General features: G+C 35.0%; 1 protein-coding gene across 6 annotated transcripts in view; it reads right to left on the reverse strand.

The window, feature by feature from the left end:
- Positions 1–17037, reverse strand: part of LOC100369058 (cadherin EGF LAG seven-pass G-type receptor 2) — an 86342-nt gene that overhangs the window by 16131 nt on the left and 53174 nt on the right. For all 6 annotated transcript variants that reach the window (XM_085497040.1, XM_085497042.1, XM_085497041.1 and 3 more), the window contains exons 6-15: positions 11493–11605; positions 10542–10831; positions 9889–10055; positions 6582–6728; positions 6153–6266; positions 3549–3729; positions 2358–2629; positions 1157–1340; positions 676–872; positions 283–492 (exon numbers count right to left, since the gene is read on the reverse strand). In XM_085497040.1, coding sequence (XP_085353166.1) covers positions 283–492; positions 676–872; positions 1157–1340; positions 2358–2629; positions 3549–3729; positions 6153–6266; positions 6582–6728; positions 9889–10055; positions 10542–10831; positions 11493–11605 — 1875 coding nt within the window. The remainder of the gene's footprint in view (positions 1–282; positions 493–675; positions 873–1156; positions 1341–2357; positions 2630–3548; positions 3730–6152; positions 6267–6581; positions 6729–9888; positions 10056–10541; positions 10832–11492; positions 11606–17037) is intronic.

A 17037-nucleotide genomic window follows, 5' to 3' on the forward strand; every position in this document is an offset into this window, starting at 1 on the left:
TATGTCGAAAATTTTGTATTTACATTTCTCAATTAGAAATTTTACTAACACTTGAAATAACTGAATGAGAATCTAATTTAATACAATAAATTTCAGTATGTGCATATTAATGTGAGTGTGTACGTCTTAGAAATCTGTCACAACTTTCAGTAGCACACCAAGTAAGATTTCAAGTAACATAACCTGGATGACATGGATTTCAATCAAATTAGGAAACAATATTATTCTATTTCCCAGAACTGAAATATTTCAAGCCACTAAATTTATAAGCAATACACTTACCTTAGTGAACATAAAGTCTTGAGTTGCAGTTAGATTAAATCCACCTAACTGACTTTCATAATCCAATACAATAGACATTATCTTGTAAGCCACATTTACGTCATTGCCATAAAATTCTGGAGTCTCAGAAGTGGCAAACTGTAACTCTTCACTGATCTCTTTCGCAAAACGAGTGTTAAGTTTCTTTTCACCCGACTCCAATTCACGCAACTGCAATGAGAGGTGAAAGGTCAAGATTGCATTGTTCGACACTAGAGGGTGCTTGTCAAAACAAACATACAAAGTAGCTCAGTTTTGGAGCGCAAATATTCACCAAAACATTGGTATGTAGGATTACAAATGAAACCTTAGATTACTTGTGTTCACAGTAAATCATACAGTAATAGTCCTCACCATAGTTGCCAATGCACTGAAAGTATCCGATGTACAGTTAAACATGTCTGGTTCTAACCATCCCGACTCTTTGGTACAGTGTCTGGTCGCCATACCAAACGATCCATATGGACAGGATTCTTTAGCAGTTTTACTAAACATAGTTTGTTGCCACCACTTCCCACCAGCATAGTTCCTAGGACAAGCTTTGTATATCACTGCAAATAACACAAGACTTGAGTAAAATCATGATTGGCCAAGACCAAGGTAATTTTCCTAGACTAAATAGGGTACAAATATTTATTTGAAAACAGACAAACTAAGATTGCAAAAAACACAGACAATGGGGAATTTTTTGTAGTTGAGCTGCATCACATTAAACTCTTCAAGAACGATTCACTTCGTGATTTGTAAAACTAGGAATATTGGTTTATCTTCAGTGTAAAAAAAATATCAAATGATATTGTGTGTGTGAATGAATGAAAGAAAGTGCAACACTTACCTTCACAACCTCTCAAAGTGACTTCAGCAAATGGATCTCTGCATGAATCACATCGTTTACCAATAACACCACGTTTACACTGACACTGACCCGATTCTTGATCACAGTCTCTACTATATGAACCGATATCGTAGCAATCACAAGGATAACAAGTATCACTATCAGCTGGTTTGTAAGAATGTGCCTACAAAAGTAACATGACTTAGTACATTATAAACGTGTTGCCAAGTTTTATTGTAATTATTTGTAATGATGACCATGTACTCCAGGCAATAGTCTTTCTTACATAGGCCTGTATATTACAAACTATTGCCTGGACAGATGGACATAATATCAATTATACATCTGTCACCCTAATGCCACAAGTTACAGTGTGCGTAATTTTGCGGTATTTTATGGGGTATTTTTATCCTATCATATTAGGAAATGCGAACCAGGGTTTGACCGGACCGGACTCCACACAAAGAAATTCACTGATTCTGTTCTAAACTTTTTGGATATCGGCATATCCCATGATGTATTCTTGTAAGGAAAAGATGTATAATAATAAGGTTATTAAGAGGATACCTCGAAGTATGCACTCAGACAGTACGCCTTTGCATCGACCTCAGATGCACGTTAGTTCTTACTTCTGCTGTACTGTCTTTGTGCATACTTTGAGGTATCCTCGTAATAACCTCATATTATGGAAAAAAAATATATGTCAACATACATGTCATATATCCTCTTTTAGAAGCTCATCTTTAATAGAGGCACCCATTTAATTCATGCTTGACGAGTAAAATATAACTACAATATACAATATTTTGACTAGACAAGCACTTCCATTTATGTAAACACGTATACCACTAATATAGCAAATAGGGTATCAGTTACTCTTCCAGAGCATCTATAACCAAATCCATTCAGATATACTTGACTGAACACCAACTATTACTGTAAAATACTTTATTTTAGCTTGAATTATTTTTCTCCGCTGTTTGGGTATTTTGCGTGGAGTTTATTTTCACTGATTTTTGATAAGTTGAATGTAAAGTGTAGCAAAAAAAAAATAATTTCCAGCAAATCATCTCTTATGCGAAAATAAATTGCAAGCAAAAATAACTTTTGCATTGATGTACACAAATGGCATAGCTGAAGATATTGTAGCATTACTAATAACTTTAAATGTGTCCCTCTCCCTGTTTTAACCAAAACTTACCTCACAATAACAGTCACCAGTAGTTTTATTACAAGTATCATCATAGCCCTTATCCACATCACAAGTGCATGGTCCACATATGGGATAGCCCCACCAACCATTAGTACATGGCTGATCATCTACTCGGTTCTCACAGTACTGGCCATAGTACAACTCAGAACATTCACAACTATATCCATGAGAAGAGGATTTCAGAGGCTGACATTCCGAAAAGTGTTGACACGGATCCAATTCTTCATCACAAGCATGTTTACAATCGTTACCATAGTAACCTATAGCAGAGAGCAAGCAATTAAATGTTACCGCAATACAGTAAAGCACTGCTATAACAATATTTGGTGATAGAAAGGAAATATTGGGTTTAATTTTAGCAGATTTGATTTTACAGAGATTTTCACTGGGATTTAAGTTTACTGCTTTGTAAAGGAAACAATACATTTTAGTGTTAAATTTGAATTGTCTCTGGATTTGAGTTTAGCACATTACGCCTTTGTCTACATACATCACATAGAAATGTAATTCAAATGTTCTAAATTCCATTAAAATGATTTTTACCAATAAAATTGACCAGAAGAAGTTAGGAAATAACTCTATACATAAGTAGAGACATTCCGATTATTATACATGTCAGAGAAACCACTGCTATAAGTCAGTGAAATCCAAACACCATACTTTGTAGTACGCTCATAATAAACCTCACAGTATTGAAAAAAATATTTTGAATGCATACAAGCTAAAAAAGTTAATAATGATTCATATACAGAAGAACATGACTGCATTTCAGGAGTGCAAATTTCTCAACTAAATGGCTACCCACATGGTTGATCAGAATCATTTAAATTCAATGCTACAAATCCATCAAGAAAATACTTAGGGCGAAAAACGACATTTGCTGAGATGTCTGTGCATATTCATTAATATATTATGACAAATGACCACAGTGCAAATGCAGAGGGGCAAAGTTTAGATAATTTATATATAAGATATAAGATTCACTTGTTAAATATCTAACTTATACAAGATAGCAATTACAATTCATGATGAATATATTCATAAGAACTGATATGTGTGACAAATTACTATAGGACAGAAATAAACTTTAGGTATATTAAATATATAATAATCTGTCATCCAAAACAGCCAGTATATAACATCACGCTGCATTCTTGGTGAATTCATTTGAATACATACCTGGGTGACATTCACAGTGATATCGTCCCCAATCGTTGATACAATCACTTTTCTCTGGACACGGATTATTTTCACATAAATCTTCTACATTACATTTATCACGAGCTGTACCAACCCAAACATCACTGATGATTTCATCATTACGATCGCCTATCATGGCATCAACACCAACTTTAACACCCTGAGTACAAAGTAAATAATAAAACTTATGAGGTAGGAAAGAATCATACTGTGTATTAGAAATGCATAAATTATTTGGAAAAAAAAAAATCAAGTGTTGGTTTTCCAATAAAGAAGGTGTTATAAACTTTTCGGTGTATGTATTAAATTCAATATGTAATTTATTCTATGCTCCCGTTTTCCGTGCTGAACAGGAATTATGATGATGGAAAAAAATAGACACAAGTTGATATACAAGTTTGTCTACTTTTGAACATGACCAACAAAAGTAAACAACATTGATAGTTCTAATGAATTTACTTAGAAATTCATCACGTTACTTCTCCGTTCTTGTCCACAGAGAGGCCATGTTGATATTCTAAGCACAGGCAATGTGTGGATAAAAAGCCCATACATAATGCCATTCTCCATGCATCTTAACTTGTTTTTGTCATTATGGCAGAGTTGTATTATCTTCATACACAAATTTACATGGACACTAATAAAATATAGCATCTCAGAGAAAAGGTATCAATTTTCGCATCTTTTAAAGAAGATTTTCTAAGTATACACTTAACATTCAGATAAGAATAGTGTCAATTTGCTGCGGGAATAGTATCTAATCGTCTATGCTACACATGTCACTACCATGGTATCCCCTCTAGAATTAAACTGGGAATCCAATTATCTCTGGACTAACAATCCAACTTTCCATTTCCTACACTGAATAACGTCTTGATTCCTTGTTTGTCAGTCTCATTACCATTGGAAATCTCAAGACATCATGGTGCTTCAGAGCGTATTGACAAGATAACAAAACAAGAAACACTGTAAACCTTTCAATTCACATCTGCACCAAAGTCATACCCTAGGTCATAAATAACTAATTAAAAGTCTTGTTTATTTTATTTCACTTTAACCTTTTTTAAGGAGACAGACCAAATTGAATAAAAACAAGTCAATTAATTTATACTTTCACAAAATGGGTTTCACACTATTAAGATATGAAAAATGGAAATAAAAATAGTGGGTGACCAGAAAATATTTTGATTCTGAACTGAATATTCATTTTATCTTTGTTTTTGAATTACCATATCTAAAAAAATTTGCTCAGACACTGGAGCTGAACAAATCTTATACGACTGTTATGCATCCTAAAACTGTTCAAAATTTCCTAAAAATTGGCAGCGAGTTTCCACCAAGATAATATTTTTCTATTATAATCAATTTCCCTCACACATATGCTCAGTAAGCTGGTCAACAGATTGAGAACTTAAATTTGACTCAAACTTCCTTTAAAAAACGTTAACGTTAACTATTATATTATAATTATATAATTTCTGAGGTCATAGTGATTACACTGATCGATAAATTTTAAAAATAAAACCCATTTGTACACTTATCAATTATGGTATGAAATAAAACAACCCTTACAACAGGAGTTTTAATCAACATATTGGCCTATTTTAGCATGGAAAAGATGATTTGAATATTTACGATCTGACACATTTTGAATAATATATGTGAGATATCACATCTGAGACTTGTATATGTGCTAATTTGAGTGTTTTAATTAGCATATCAATGAATGAATCAATTTATGTCCAGTTTTTGTGAAGTACCATTTTAGAACCTGACAGTTCCCAGCAATATTTGCATCAAAAATACAAAGAAAAGCAAAACGAAATACATTTTTTTCAGTTATTCTTAGCCTAATAGTGTATATCTCAACACAAATTTTGACAAAGGGAGAAAAATAATAATTGTGCCATTTGGACAAGTTTGGTTGGGTGGATGGAACCAAATTGCTGATCTGCCAACCAACCAAGATAATTTGGAATCTGCTCATGAGAAGCTGCTGCATATTTCCAATAAGATTCAAGCAATGTTTTTCAATGGGCAGCTACTAAAAGATTATTGTTCTAGAAATTTACACGTTCATCACAAGCGAAGCACATAGATTAATATCAATATGCATATCAAATAAATTCTAGCTACAAATTATTACTCACTTTGGAAAATCATGAAATTTTGTAGCAGTTTCTAATAATATTTATAGGGGAAAGGTGAATATCACATTCAGGATTCCCATATGAATAAGCAATTACAGCATTTGCTCAAGTAAAATAGGGATATGCACAACATGATTGAAACATCTTTTCACCAATGCATAAACGTTTTGATTGCCAGATATTTTTCCTTATTAAAATTCAGTGCAAATATTTTCACATTTCATAAACTTTTCACTAAATTTCATCATCATTTTGGACCATACCGACAACTTCGTTTATTGCCTTCAGTTGTTGACCAAAAGGTTTGTCAATTTTCCATAACATTTCATGTTAGGAGGAGCAGACTGTACAAAATCATTTTGTAGATTTGATGTTCAAAATGTTAAATAAGATATATGAATTTGAGTCACATGCTTTAGCTACAGTAACTCACCTGAACACAGCCAATGAATGCAGACTCAACACCGCCCTCTATAGGCAGACCACCTACAACCACTTCATTTATTTTGAGACCAGCAATAAAATTACCAACTTCATTGGCAGACTCCTAAATAATCAAGTACAAGACGGAAAATTTTTATAGCAATGAACATTTCCTTGGGACCCTTGAAACAGTGAATGAAAGTAACTATTGTAGCAGTGTATATTTCATTGGGACCATTGAAACAGTGAATGACAGTAATATTTGAAAAATGTTCGTCTTCATGCAAAAGTCTTTCTTAACAAAGGTTAAAACAATTAAAAATAATTTTGGCATCTGAAGTAAAAACTGTTCTTCAAATACAAGTGGATTCATGAAAAGTAACAAATAGCCTTTTTGATGTACTATAAATCGTTATTGGAAGCAACACAAAATACTAACCACATATTTTTCATTATCTAGACTCAATACTATCTGGTCATTCTTCCACTCCGCTTGTACGTCATGCCATTCGCCGTCATCAACTCGAACCGAGGAAATCTGCACCACAATATTTGAGAAAGAATACATAACGTATCCATCCACAATCTGAGGAAGATAAATTAAACATCATTTGAATGGAATCAGTCAATTATGGAAGAGGTTTTTCAAAAACCAATTAGGATGGCATGCAGGGAAGGAAGATAAATTGTGTGTTTTTTTCTATGTCTTGACAGTATTCTCATTTCTCAAGCACAGCTTTTACAGTGATCAATTTTCAGCGAATGAACGCATGCTGTCAGCTGTGCCAACAACAACAGCGACTGACACAGAATATCAACATTTCTAGATGAACTACAAGTGTGTGTTTTTTTTCCTCCCCCAAGTACTAAAGCAATTCACCAACAAACACTGTAATAAAAGGAAGTATTTCTCAAGAAAGCTGTTACAACCAGCGCTGAACAAACACTATAATGTAAATTTTAATTGTAGGAATAAATTTTAATTTCTTCAATTTTTTTTTGCAAAACTAAGCACTACAATGTTGAATTAAGGGAAGAGTAGGAAATCAAACGGGCGGTGCACCGCGGTGTACCGCAGAACGCCGGGGAGAGCCGCGGACTGCTTATAATTAGGGGTCTCTACCGCTGTACCAGTCTCTACCGCGGTCCTCGGTAATGTGTGAAATACGTACTTGACAGTTTCTTTGTGATTCCACGAGTCATTGTTTTAAAATCAGATGCTGTAAATGAATATGATATGTACGCTTGTTTAGTATTTAGTACATGTATTTAGCGTAAATTTCCAAAGTGATGCAATACAATTTTTCATGGTACATGTAGGTATACCTTTATTACACTGGAATAAAGTTTACAATTGAAAAGAGGACGATTTACAAAGTTTCAGCGTATCCAAGCCGTATCCTGGTTTTTGATTGATTTGGCAGTATCATGTTCACCATTTGTGTCACACTCCAGAAAAAATGGTCAGCAAACGAGAAACGGGCGAACTAATCAAAACAGGTCAGGCTGTCTGCATTGCACTGACAATGACATGATTATTTTCTGTTTCGTTTCATAAATCTTGCCTTGCGCATGTATTCTTGGTTGACAGAATCTTTTTTAAACAAAAGACGTTATTTTTCTGTTACATGTTCGTGTTCGTGAGTGTGAAAGGCATTTTGAATGAATAATTATTGAGTTTATGATACCGTACGATAACGCTAGCTGGCTCGATTAGAATTTCATTGCGTGTGAACCGCTGAGGTCATTGCCCGTTACTGTGCTAACCGCACGTAGTTCAAAAGCACCTGACGTTGTTTTGTTTTTTTTCACTCGAAATGTAAGCGATCGAATACTCTGCGTTCAAAGTACGCTGCCCCGAGTTTGAAATTACAGTAAATTGTAACGCATGGATTTTATTTACATGAAATTTAGTTTATTTCAAAATGATATAGATGTCAAACCATAATTATTATTATTTGAAATGTTGTTTCTTGACTTGACTATTCTGGCTTTAATGTTTTGTGTGTGCGTGTTTGTTTACAATATCATTATCAACAACAGTTATTCAGTGGCCCCGTCTCTGAGGCAGTAAGTCGCGGTTTCGACTAAGTCGCGTAGTTCGATGGCTCCGGACGATTGTATTGTGTTTTGCCGTCAGTTTTAAAGTAGAAAAACTAAGTCTGGTATTATCGCGTATTTAATTGCCCGCTCAATCAGTTGGAGGTGACAACTTAACACCTACAGACTGTCAATTACCGAAATAGAAAGGGTGATAGCCTGACTCGAGGTGTCGACAGGGGTATAAAAAATAAGTTTGCGTAATTATTGCAAAGGCAACGCATTATCAAGTCGGCAAAGTTGAAATATTCACAGCCAGCACATAAACAATGAAAAACAAGTTTGCGCAATTATTACGAAGCCAACGCATTATCAAGTCGGCAAAGTTGAAATATTCACAGCCAGTACGTAAACAATGGAAAATAAGTTTGCGTAATTATTACGAAGGCAACGCATTATCACGTCGGCAATGGTGAAATATTCACAACCAGAACGGTAACAATTTTTACGTAGGCAATGCAGAGCCAGTAAAAATTTGCGTAATGGGATGTGTATAATAAAAAGGTCAACGCGCGGAGCGCGAATGGTCACCAAACAACCCACTTGTTCAGCGCGTGACTTGGGGTTAAACTTGGGCCAAGGTTTATTAGATTAGTCAGTTTCGCCAAGAAGTGCGCTATTTTTTTCGCTGATCACCCAGTTGTTGTAGTATATATTGTAGCACCAAGTGTGTGACACTCCCTCTTTGACTTCGGCTTGCTTTTCCTACTTAGTGCATGGTCTCGAGGTAACGTAAACTGCGGCCTCTCATCGAGTGTTTTACACTTGGAATTTATACTTTGCCCAATTATATTGGTATACGCGAAACATTAATCTTTTAAAATAAATCCTGAGACTATACATGATGTAAATTCAAAATAATGTGATATTATTTTACATTATGTGGGGTCTACATTATTCTGGGTTGCTTTGCGATGTTATACCAGGACTCGTGAAAATAAAATAGTGTTCTTCTGCGAACTACTAGAGACAATTTTTCCAATCTTCTGGTACCACTCGATTTTTATTATTTGAACTTGGCGGCAAGTAACCTTTAGTTTCCCAGTCTATTGTGTCCATTCATAGTCTTAACAATAGGGTGTAAATTGCCATGCGAGCCTACCGCACACGACCGCGGTAAACCGGGGTCATGGAATCTATGCATAAATTTGCATAAAATGCGGTCGACCGGCGAGCACCCACCACCACCGCGGTAATGACCGCGAGTTTGATTTCCTACTCTTCCCTAAAATTCTTGTTGGATACGATAAAATTAGAAGGTAGTCATAATAAGCACCCTCTAAGGACCAGACTGTTGCGTGAATGGGTAAACTCCATTTTGACAATGAGCTGTTTCACATCGGAAAGAGTCAAATATTTTTTCAAATGTTCAGTTTATTTTTCAAAAATTTCCAATTACTTAAAAAAAACTGCTGTTTTTCCACGAGAATCAATGCCAAAAGATCATATGCAACATTGATAAATGACTTCCATGTCTCATAGCCATCAACAATATCCGGAAAACTGCAGAATATGTTTGGCTTGCACTACACAGCTTTTTGATTTGTTAATAGCCAGCTTGCCCTAACAGGTTAAAAGAAGTACTTTCAGTGAGTTTAGGATGAATCTGAGTCTATTTTAATATTTAGCTTGTCTTTCATACATACCTCTAGGTGAGCAGCAGCAAAACTTCCTGGAGCTACCATCATCAAGAAGCCATTCTCCTGTCTTGTACGGAACATCAAACTGTTTCTCCAAGGCAATTGTATAGCTGTCGTACTCCCAGGAAACTTGACATACCCATCACCATAGAAACGCATATCACCAGGTTTGGCTGCAACAGAAACAAATATTGATTTTATGATGGTGTATGTCAATGGGCATGACCCACACATAGAACAGGCCGTGACTAAGATTGTCAACAAGCCATTGCAACTGAGACCAAAATAACCTATTATGCTATTGACAGGAATAAGGATATACACATCAAAAGTATGAACTGTTCTGACAAATACACTTACCTATATAGACATAAATGAGAATGGGACACAAGTTATGTTAACGCCAACAACAACAACGACGACAATCCTGCCAACAACAACAACAAAGTTGACAACGCCGCCAACAACAACGACGATGACAGCGACAACGCCGCAGACAACAACGACGATGACAACGACAACGCCGCAGCCAACAACAACGACGACGACACCAACAACGACAACATCAACAACGACGACAACAACACCAACAACGACGACAACTGACATATTTAATCATAGACACTAAATGACAAAGGTAAGAATAGAGAGTAAGTCACCTTCTTGACAGTTTGATCCACCCCAGTTATTTCTGCATGTGCATGAGTATCTGTTCCATTCACTTGTACAAGTACCTCCATTTTCACAAGGATTACTCTGACAGAAGTCTCGTTTGGCATCGCATCCTGATACAGTGCCATTATTAGCAACAAAACTAGCCAAGTCTAGAAGCCTATGGTCAATGTAAACATCTTTGATGCAACCTATGTAGTCACGGTTTTTAACAGGGAAATCTTCAGGTAAGGTTGCTAACCCTCCCAACATGAATGGTCCAGTTAGATCAAGGAATCTGAAATCAACAAAAAACATTATTTTATACACTTTTTCCATTTACCGATAAATACATGGTTGCAGATAAATGTAAATTATTAAATTGACACCAATTTTAGTAATGTATCTGCAAACAATATATACAGAAATAAAAGTTAAGGAAACACTGCTGTAAATGTACATTTGATATCAAAATTATGAAATTTTCACTTGGAATTAATTTTTGCTGAAAATCAGTGAAATTAGCTTTTTTTACATTCAACTCAACTATCCATAATAACTTCATAAATTACAGCCAAACTGTCCACAATTAATTCCAGTTAAAATAAAGTATTACAACAGTAGAACTGTATTTACAAATAAGTTTACATGACTATTTCATACACTGCACACTTTTGAGCACAAAGACATTCACAGGAAAGTACAGTAGAATATTTTATTTTAGCTGGAATTAATTTTTGCTGAAAACACTTTGTATGGAATTTATTTTCGCTGATTTTTGACAAGTTGAATGTAAAACATAGGAAAAAATGTATATTCGCAGGATTTTATTTTCACTGAATCATCCCTTCAGCGAAAATAGCAAAAATTAATTCCAAGCGAAAATAAAAGTATTTTACAGTATATTACAGTGCAAGTATTGTTTGATGTAATCTTATATTTCCTGCTGTTGTACTCACCTGAAATCCGTTCCTTGTAACACGACTTTATTAGCGCATGTATAGTTACCGATTACGTTCCCAAACTGCACGGCCATGGCGGTATCACAATCGTCTATAGTCAGTGTAGCACTCTGAAATAAACATGAACACATGTAAATTCATTTCAACCAAATATCAAAACAAATTCACAAGATTATTCAAAATATGCTGAGATATATTTGCTTATTTACTTCCTGGTTTTCATCGGAAACATCAAAGTTGGTTTTGATCGGGAACATCAAAGTTGCTCTCGAGACAATAGGTACAAATACAAATACAGAAGGGCTATTTTTTATCATTACTTTAATATGCATGACATCTAGTCTTCAATAGTTTTAGTTATTACTTGTGTGCCATATGGACATTTGATTGATTCATGAAATGTACAAGGTTTTACAAATGATTGCTCTGCCATATGGATACAGACAGAGATGAATTAACATTTCGCGCTGTTTTAAGTCATCTTATCAAAGAATTTCTCCTACCAATGGTCACTATTCATTCTGCATTAGTTTGAACATAGGCTTTTTAAGTTCCGTGGTTTGATATAGAATTCCAAATAAGAATTCAAATTCATCACCTTGACCTTAGAAAGTTCACAGCTTAGATATGAAACACCGCATTCAATCAACAAAGCATGCAGACAATAGGCGATAATATAGACTCTAGCCGGCATAATTACCTGGTAATCAATTGCCACATACATGTACACAACCATTTTTATACATTTTGTGTTTACCTTTTAAATCTCAATGTTATGCATATGTTTAGAGTTTAAAATCGAACATGTGTAATTACACGGGAATGGAAAATAGTTTTATATTACATGTAGTTAGGCAGTACGTTTTAAGTTTACTGCTGGAGGCTAGGTTATTGTTGTAGAGGGCTACCGCGATCCAGCAGCCTCATGGTACATTAAGTAGTTCAGCTTTCAGGTCCAGTGGAGTGGAAGATTTTTAAATTACCCCCTTTAAACAACGTTTTCCATGGGTGTACACCGTGTCTGGATACACACCATAACACGTGGATGCAAAGTTATGCACAGACACAGACTTGTTGTACTATACACAGAAAACCAATAAAGACTGGCAAGCATGGCTTGAATTAGCTTGTTAATTTTTGTTGATAGCAGGGATGACATTCTTGGTGTGCAAGTTAATCGACCTGAAGATGAAAATATTATTATGCTGTCAACAGATGTTTTCTGATGCAGAACTTAATACAAGGGAAGTCCAATATAGTTTATTTAGATTAGAGATGGGAAGAGCCTGTTATGGTATACACCCATTTTTTTTATAGGAGAGCTGAATGCAGGGGAAGACCAATATTTTTGGAGATGGGAAGAGCCTGTTAAGGGATACACCCATTTTGTTTATAGGAGAGCTGAATGCAGGGGAAGACCAATATTTTTGGAGATGGGAAGAGCCTGTTAAGGTATACACCCATTTTTTTATAGGAGAGCTGAATGCAGGGGAAGACCAATATTTTTGGAGATGGGGAGAACCTGTTAAGGGATACACCCATTTTTTTTATAGGAGAGCTGAATGCAGGAGAAGACCAATATTTTTGGAGATGGGAAGAGCCTGTTAAGGGATACACCCATTTTTTTATAGGAGAGCTGAATGCAGGGGAAGACCAATATTTTTGGAGATGGGGAGAACCTGTTAAGGGATACACCCATTTTTTTATAGGAGAGCTGAATGCAGGGGAAGACCAATATTTTTGGAGATGGGAAGAGCCTGTTAAGGGATACACCCATTTTTTTATAGGAGAGCTGAATGCAGGGGAAGACCAATATTTTTGGAGATGGGGAGAACCTGTTAAGGGATACACCCATTTATTTATAGGAGAGCTGAATGCAGAGGAAGACCAATATTTTTGGAGATGGGGAGAACCTGTTAAGGGATACACCCATTTTTTTTATAGGAGAGCTGAATGCAGGGGAAGACCAATATTTTTGGAGATGGGGAGAACCTGTTAAGGGGTACACCCATTTTTTTTTAATAGGAGAGCTGAATGCAGGGGAAGACCAATATTTTTGGAGATGGGGAGAACCTGTTAAGGGGTACACCCATTTTTTTTTAATAGGAGAGCTGAATGCAGGGGAAGACAAATATTTTTGGAGATGGGGAGAACCTGTTAAGGGGTACACCCATTTTTTTTTAATAGGAGAGCCAAATACAAGAGTGAGTGAAGGTACCTGTTCAAACAATAAACTTATTAATTTAGAAGACTGCAGGAGCAACACTTATCTGCATAATGTTATCAAAATACAGCATAAATATAGCATAAATACAGTGTTTTCTTTCAACTAAGCAGCTAGCTCCCTTTTCTGGTATAGTTGAAAACAGCACTTTTTTTATCGAAAATTACAAAAATATTCACTACGAATTAAAGGTATTGTCACAAAATGAACAAATATGTCAGCAGTCCACCCAAGGTGTCAACATATAAAATAAAGCAATTGCCATTTTCAAGAAGTCGAAAATCTAATTTTGTACAATAGGTTAAAACTGAAATAACAATCATTAGTGTTATTTTCAAACATTTGAACAATTTGAGGCTTGCAATTATTAGAACAGATGAAGCTTCACCAACCCCATTAGAATGCTACTTACACCAACTACTTCAGATACCTTCTAAGTGTTACCCCCATGGCAACATTTAAAAATTCTGATCAAATTTCATAGAATAAAACTTTCTATAACAAAGTAAATGTAATTAAATCTTCCTTGAATGGCTATCATAAACTGTGCATATCTCCTAAAAATTACATTTCTTAAATATGATGCTTTTGTAAACTTTTTGAACAGGTGGAGAGATAAAATAGAGATTGCGGCTATGGTTTCGGTTGCATACCACTAAGAGTATGACTCACTCACTTAAAACAAAAGTCAAGTAGCACACTCTATTGTTCAATGAAATAAAACTATAAAGATGAACTCCTTTTTGTTACTGCTGCTGCACATGACTGATATAGAAAGTGACAGTTTCCATTTGTTACTTTATTTAAATATATTTTAATGGACATTGTGAAATTCTATTAGTTTCACATGGGTGGTAGTTGTTCCATCAATTTCCATTATTACCGCTCCATTGTTTGAAAGCATTTTGTGATGCTCAATTGATTTCATCTTTTTGTCAGAACTGTCCATTAAAACCACAAAAGTTAACATCTTCGTACATCTTAAAGTCAATACTTAAGGACTAATGCATTTACAAACAAGAATGCCACTGAATACTAATATTATTATGGTATAATACGTGTTTCCAGGGATACCTTGCTAATTATAGGGAAAAATAGACAATACTAGTAATTCGATTCTTATGTATTATACCAAATAACACCCAAAATGTTAAATTCATTACAGTTCAAACTAGAAATATTTAGAAAATATTTGGATTTTTTGTGTGTGCATTTTCCGTTTACTCTGGACTTTAGAGGTAAAATATTTCTAAGAACAAAGTTTAGTGAAACACATTATGATTTACATACGACTTGTCACAAAAAGACAAATGAAAACAATTGTAGCTAAAAGTTCATATTTAGTATGTACTATTTAAGATCTGCAAGCTTGACTATGACAGATTCACACTTCGTCCATCAAGAATGTTACAGCTAGTAGTTCAGACATGACTACGCAACAAACAAGGGGCAGTAATTTACAGCTAAATTCAATCACCGTATCATTTTATCAATTACATGAAACATATGTCGGCGAGTGGAACGTCAAAAGAAGTTTAGTCAAAGCATGCACTCCTGAGTTCCTTGAATTAGACGTAATAGAAGCAATTTTGGCCGAAATTACAACTTCTCTCGCAGTGTCCCTATTGTAACAATACTGAAATCATTCATGTGTAGACAGGAAGTGACTCATCCACATGTCTGCAAACTTGGTTCAAACACAATGGGACTCAAATCAAAGCAAAATCCAAGAAATCTGGTAGATTACTTGCTTCTAGAGTTATTTGTACATGAAATGTTTCTAGTTTATTCATGACAGCTACCTTCAGCCAGTGTAATCAGGTATCATGGTAACTCATGATTAACCAATTTCCAGTGTGAAGTTCTTATCCCTAACTTGTGTAATTTGTGATATTACCACATTTGGTTTCCAAACAGAATCCTCAACTAATAGACGAAATGCATACACTTTGCGGTGTGGACTGAAACACAGTTTTACCTCCATCAATCACTCTAGATACCTTTCCTTATTAAAACAAGCAGCCTGTCGGCTGAGATAGCTCCGCTGTTAGCAATGCACATGGCAATTAAAGAACAGAAGATATCATTAGAAAATGAACAAATCTGAGAGAGGACCTATATGTATAACATATCAAAGCAATTGGACTTGCGGTTTTCAACAAGAAGTCGAAAATATCACTTTTTACCAAAAATTACAAAAATATTCACCAAAATTAGAGAATTGAAGACATCATCACAAAATGAACAAATCTGAGAGAGGTCCACATGTAGTACCTATATATGTAATATCAAAGCCAATGGACTTGCGGTTTTCAACAAGAGGTCGAAAATATCACTTTTTACCAAAAATTACAAAAATATTCACCAAAATTAGAGAATTGAAGATATCATTACAAAATGAACAAATCTGAGAGAGGTCGACATGTAGTACCTATATATGTAAATATCAAAGCAATTGCACTTGCGGTTTTCAACAAGAAGTCGAAAATATCACTTTTTACCAAAAATGACAAAAATATTCACCAAAATTAGAGAATTGAAGATATCAACATGAAGTGAACAAACCTAAGAGAGGTCTACCCAAGGTACATATACACCAAGTATCAAAGCATTCAGGCTTGTAGTTTTCAAGAAGAAGTCGAAAAAGTAAAACATTGACACAGACGACGACGGACAATCACTCATATGATAAGCTCCGCTCGACAAAGTCGACAGCGGAGCTAAAAAAACATGTTTCACACTCTATTTAATCAATATTCACTGTAAAAATACAACTATTATAATTTAAAATTGTAGACAATAGAATACGACATATCAGTCTTTGCTACACTCACACAATAATCTAATTTAATAGCAATTGTTCTCAAGTCAACTTCATGTCGCAAGGAAATGAGGTCATCACTTCAGATCTCTCAGGTCATGTTTTGACAGTTGGGCCAACCAGAGTTTCCATGAATATGTTACAGCGTATAGTTAAAATTCAAATGCTTTATTCATAGCTTGAAATGATATTAACCCACTACAACAGCTATTGCGAGTGAAATAGCAATGCAAATACTTCAATTCCCATTTTATAAGAACAAACATGAACACCTGTGTGCTCGGTGGATTTCACATTAAACATGGGATAGATATTCCAATTTGTTATCTTATAACTTTCCCTTATACTTCCGACTTGTGATCATCTAAAACGAAGGGAGACATTCACCTTTATATCTCAAGCTCATTTTAACATACCCCGTAGGATATATATTAGTATAATTGAAATGAATCAACCAAATACACAAGAAATATTCTGCCATCATAATTGTCGGTACC

Source organism: Saccoglossus kowalevskii, chromosome 3 (assembly GCF_978046115.1).
Source record: "Saccoglossus kowalevskii chromosome 3, keSacKowa6.1, whole genome shotgun sequence".
In the NCBI taxonomy this organism is placed as follows: Eukaryota; Metazoa; Hemichordata; class Enteropneusta; family Harrimaniidae; genus Saccoglossus; species Saccoglossus kowalevskii.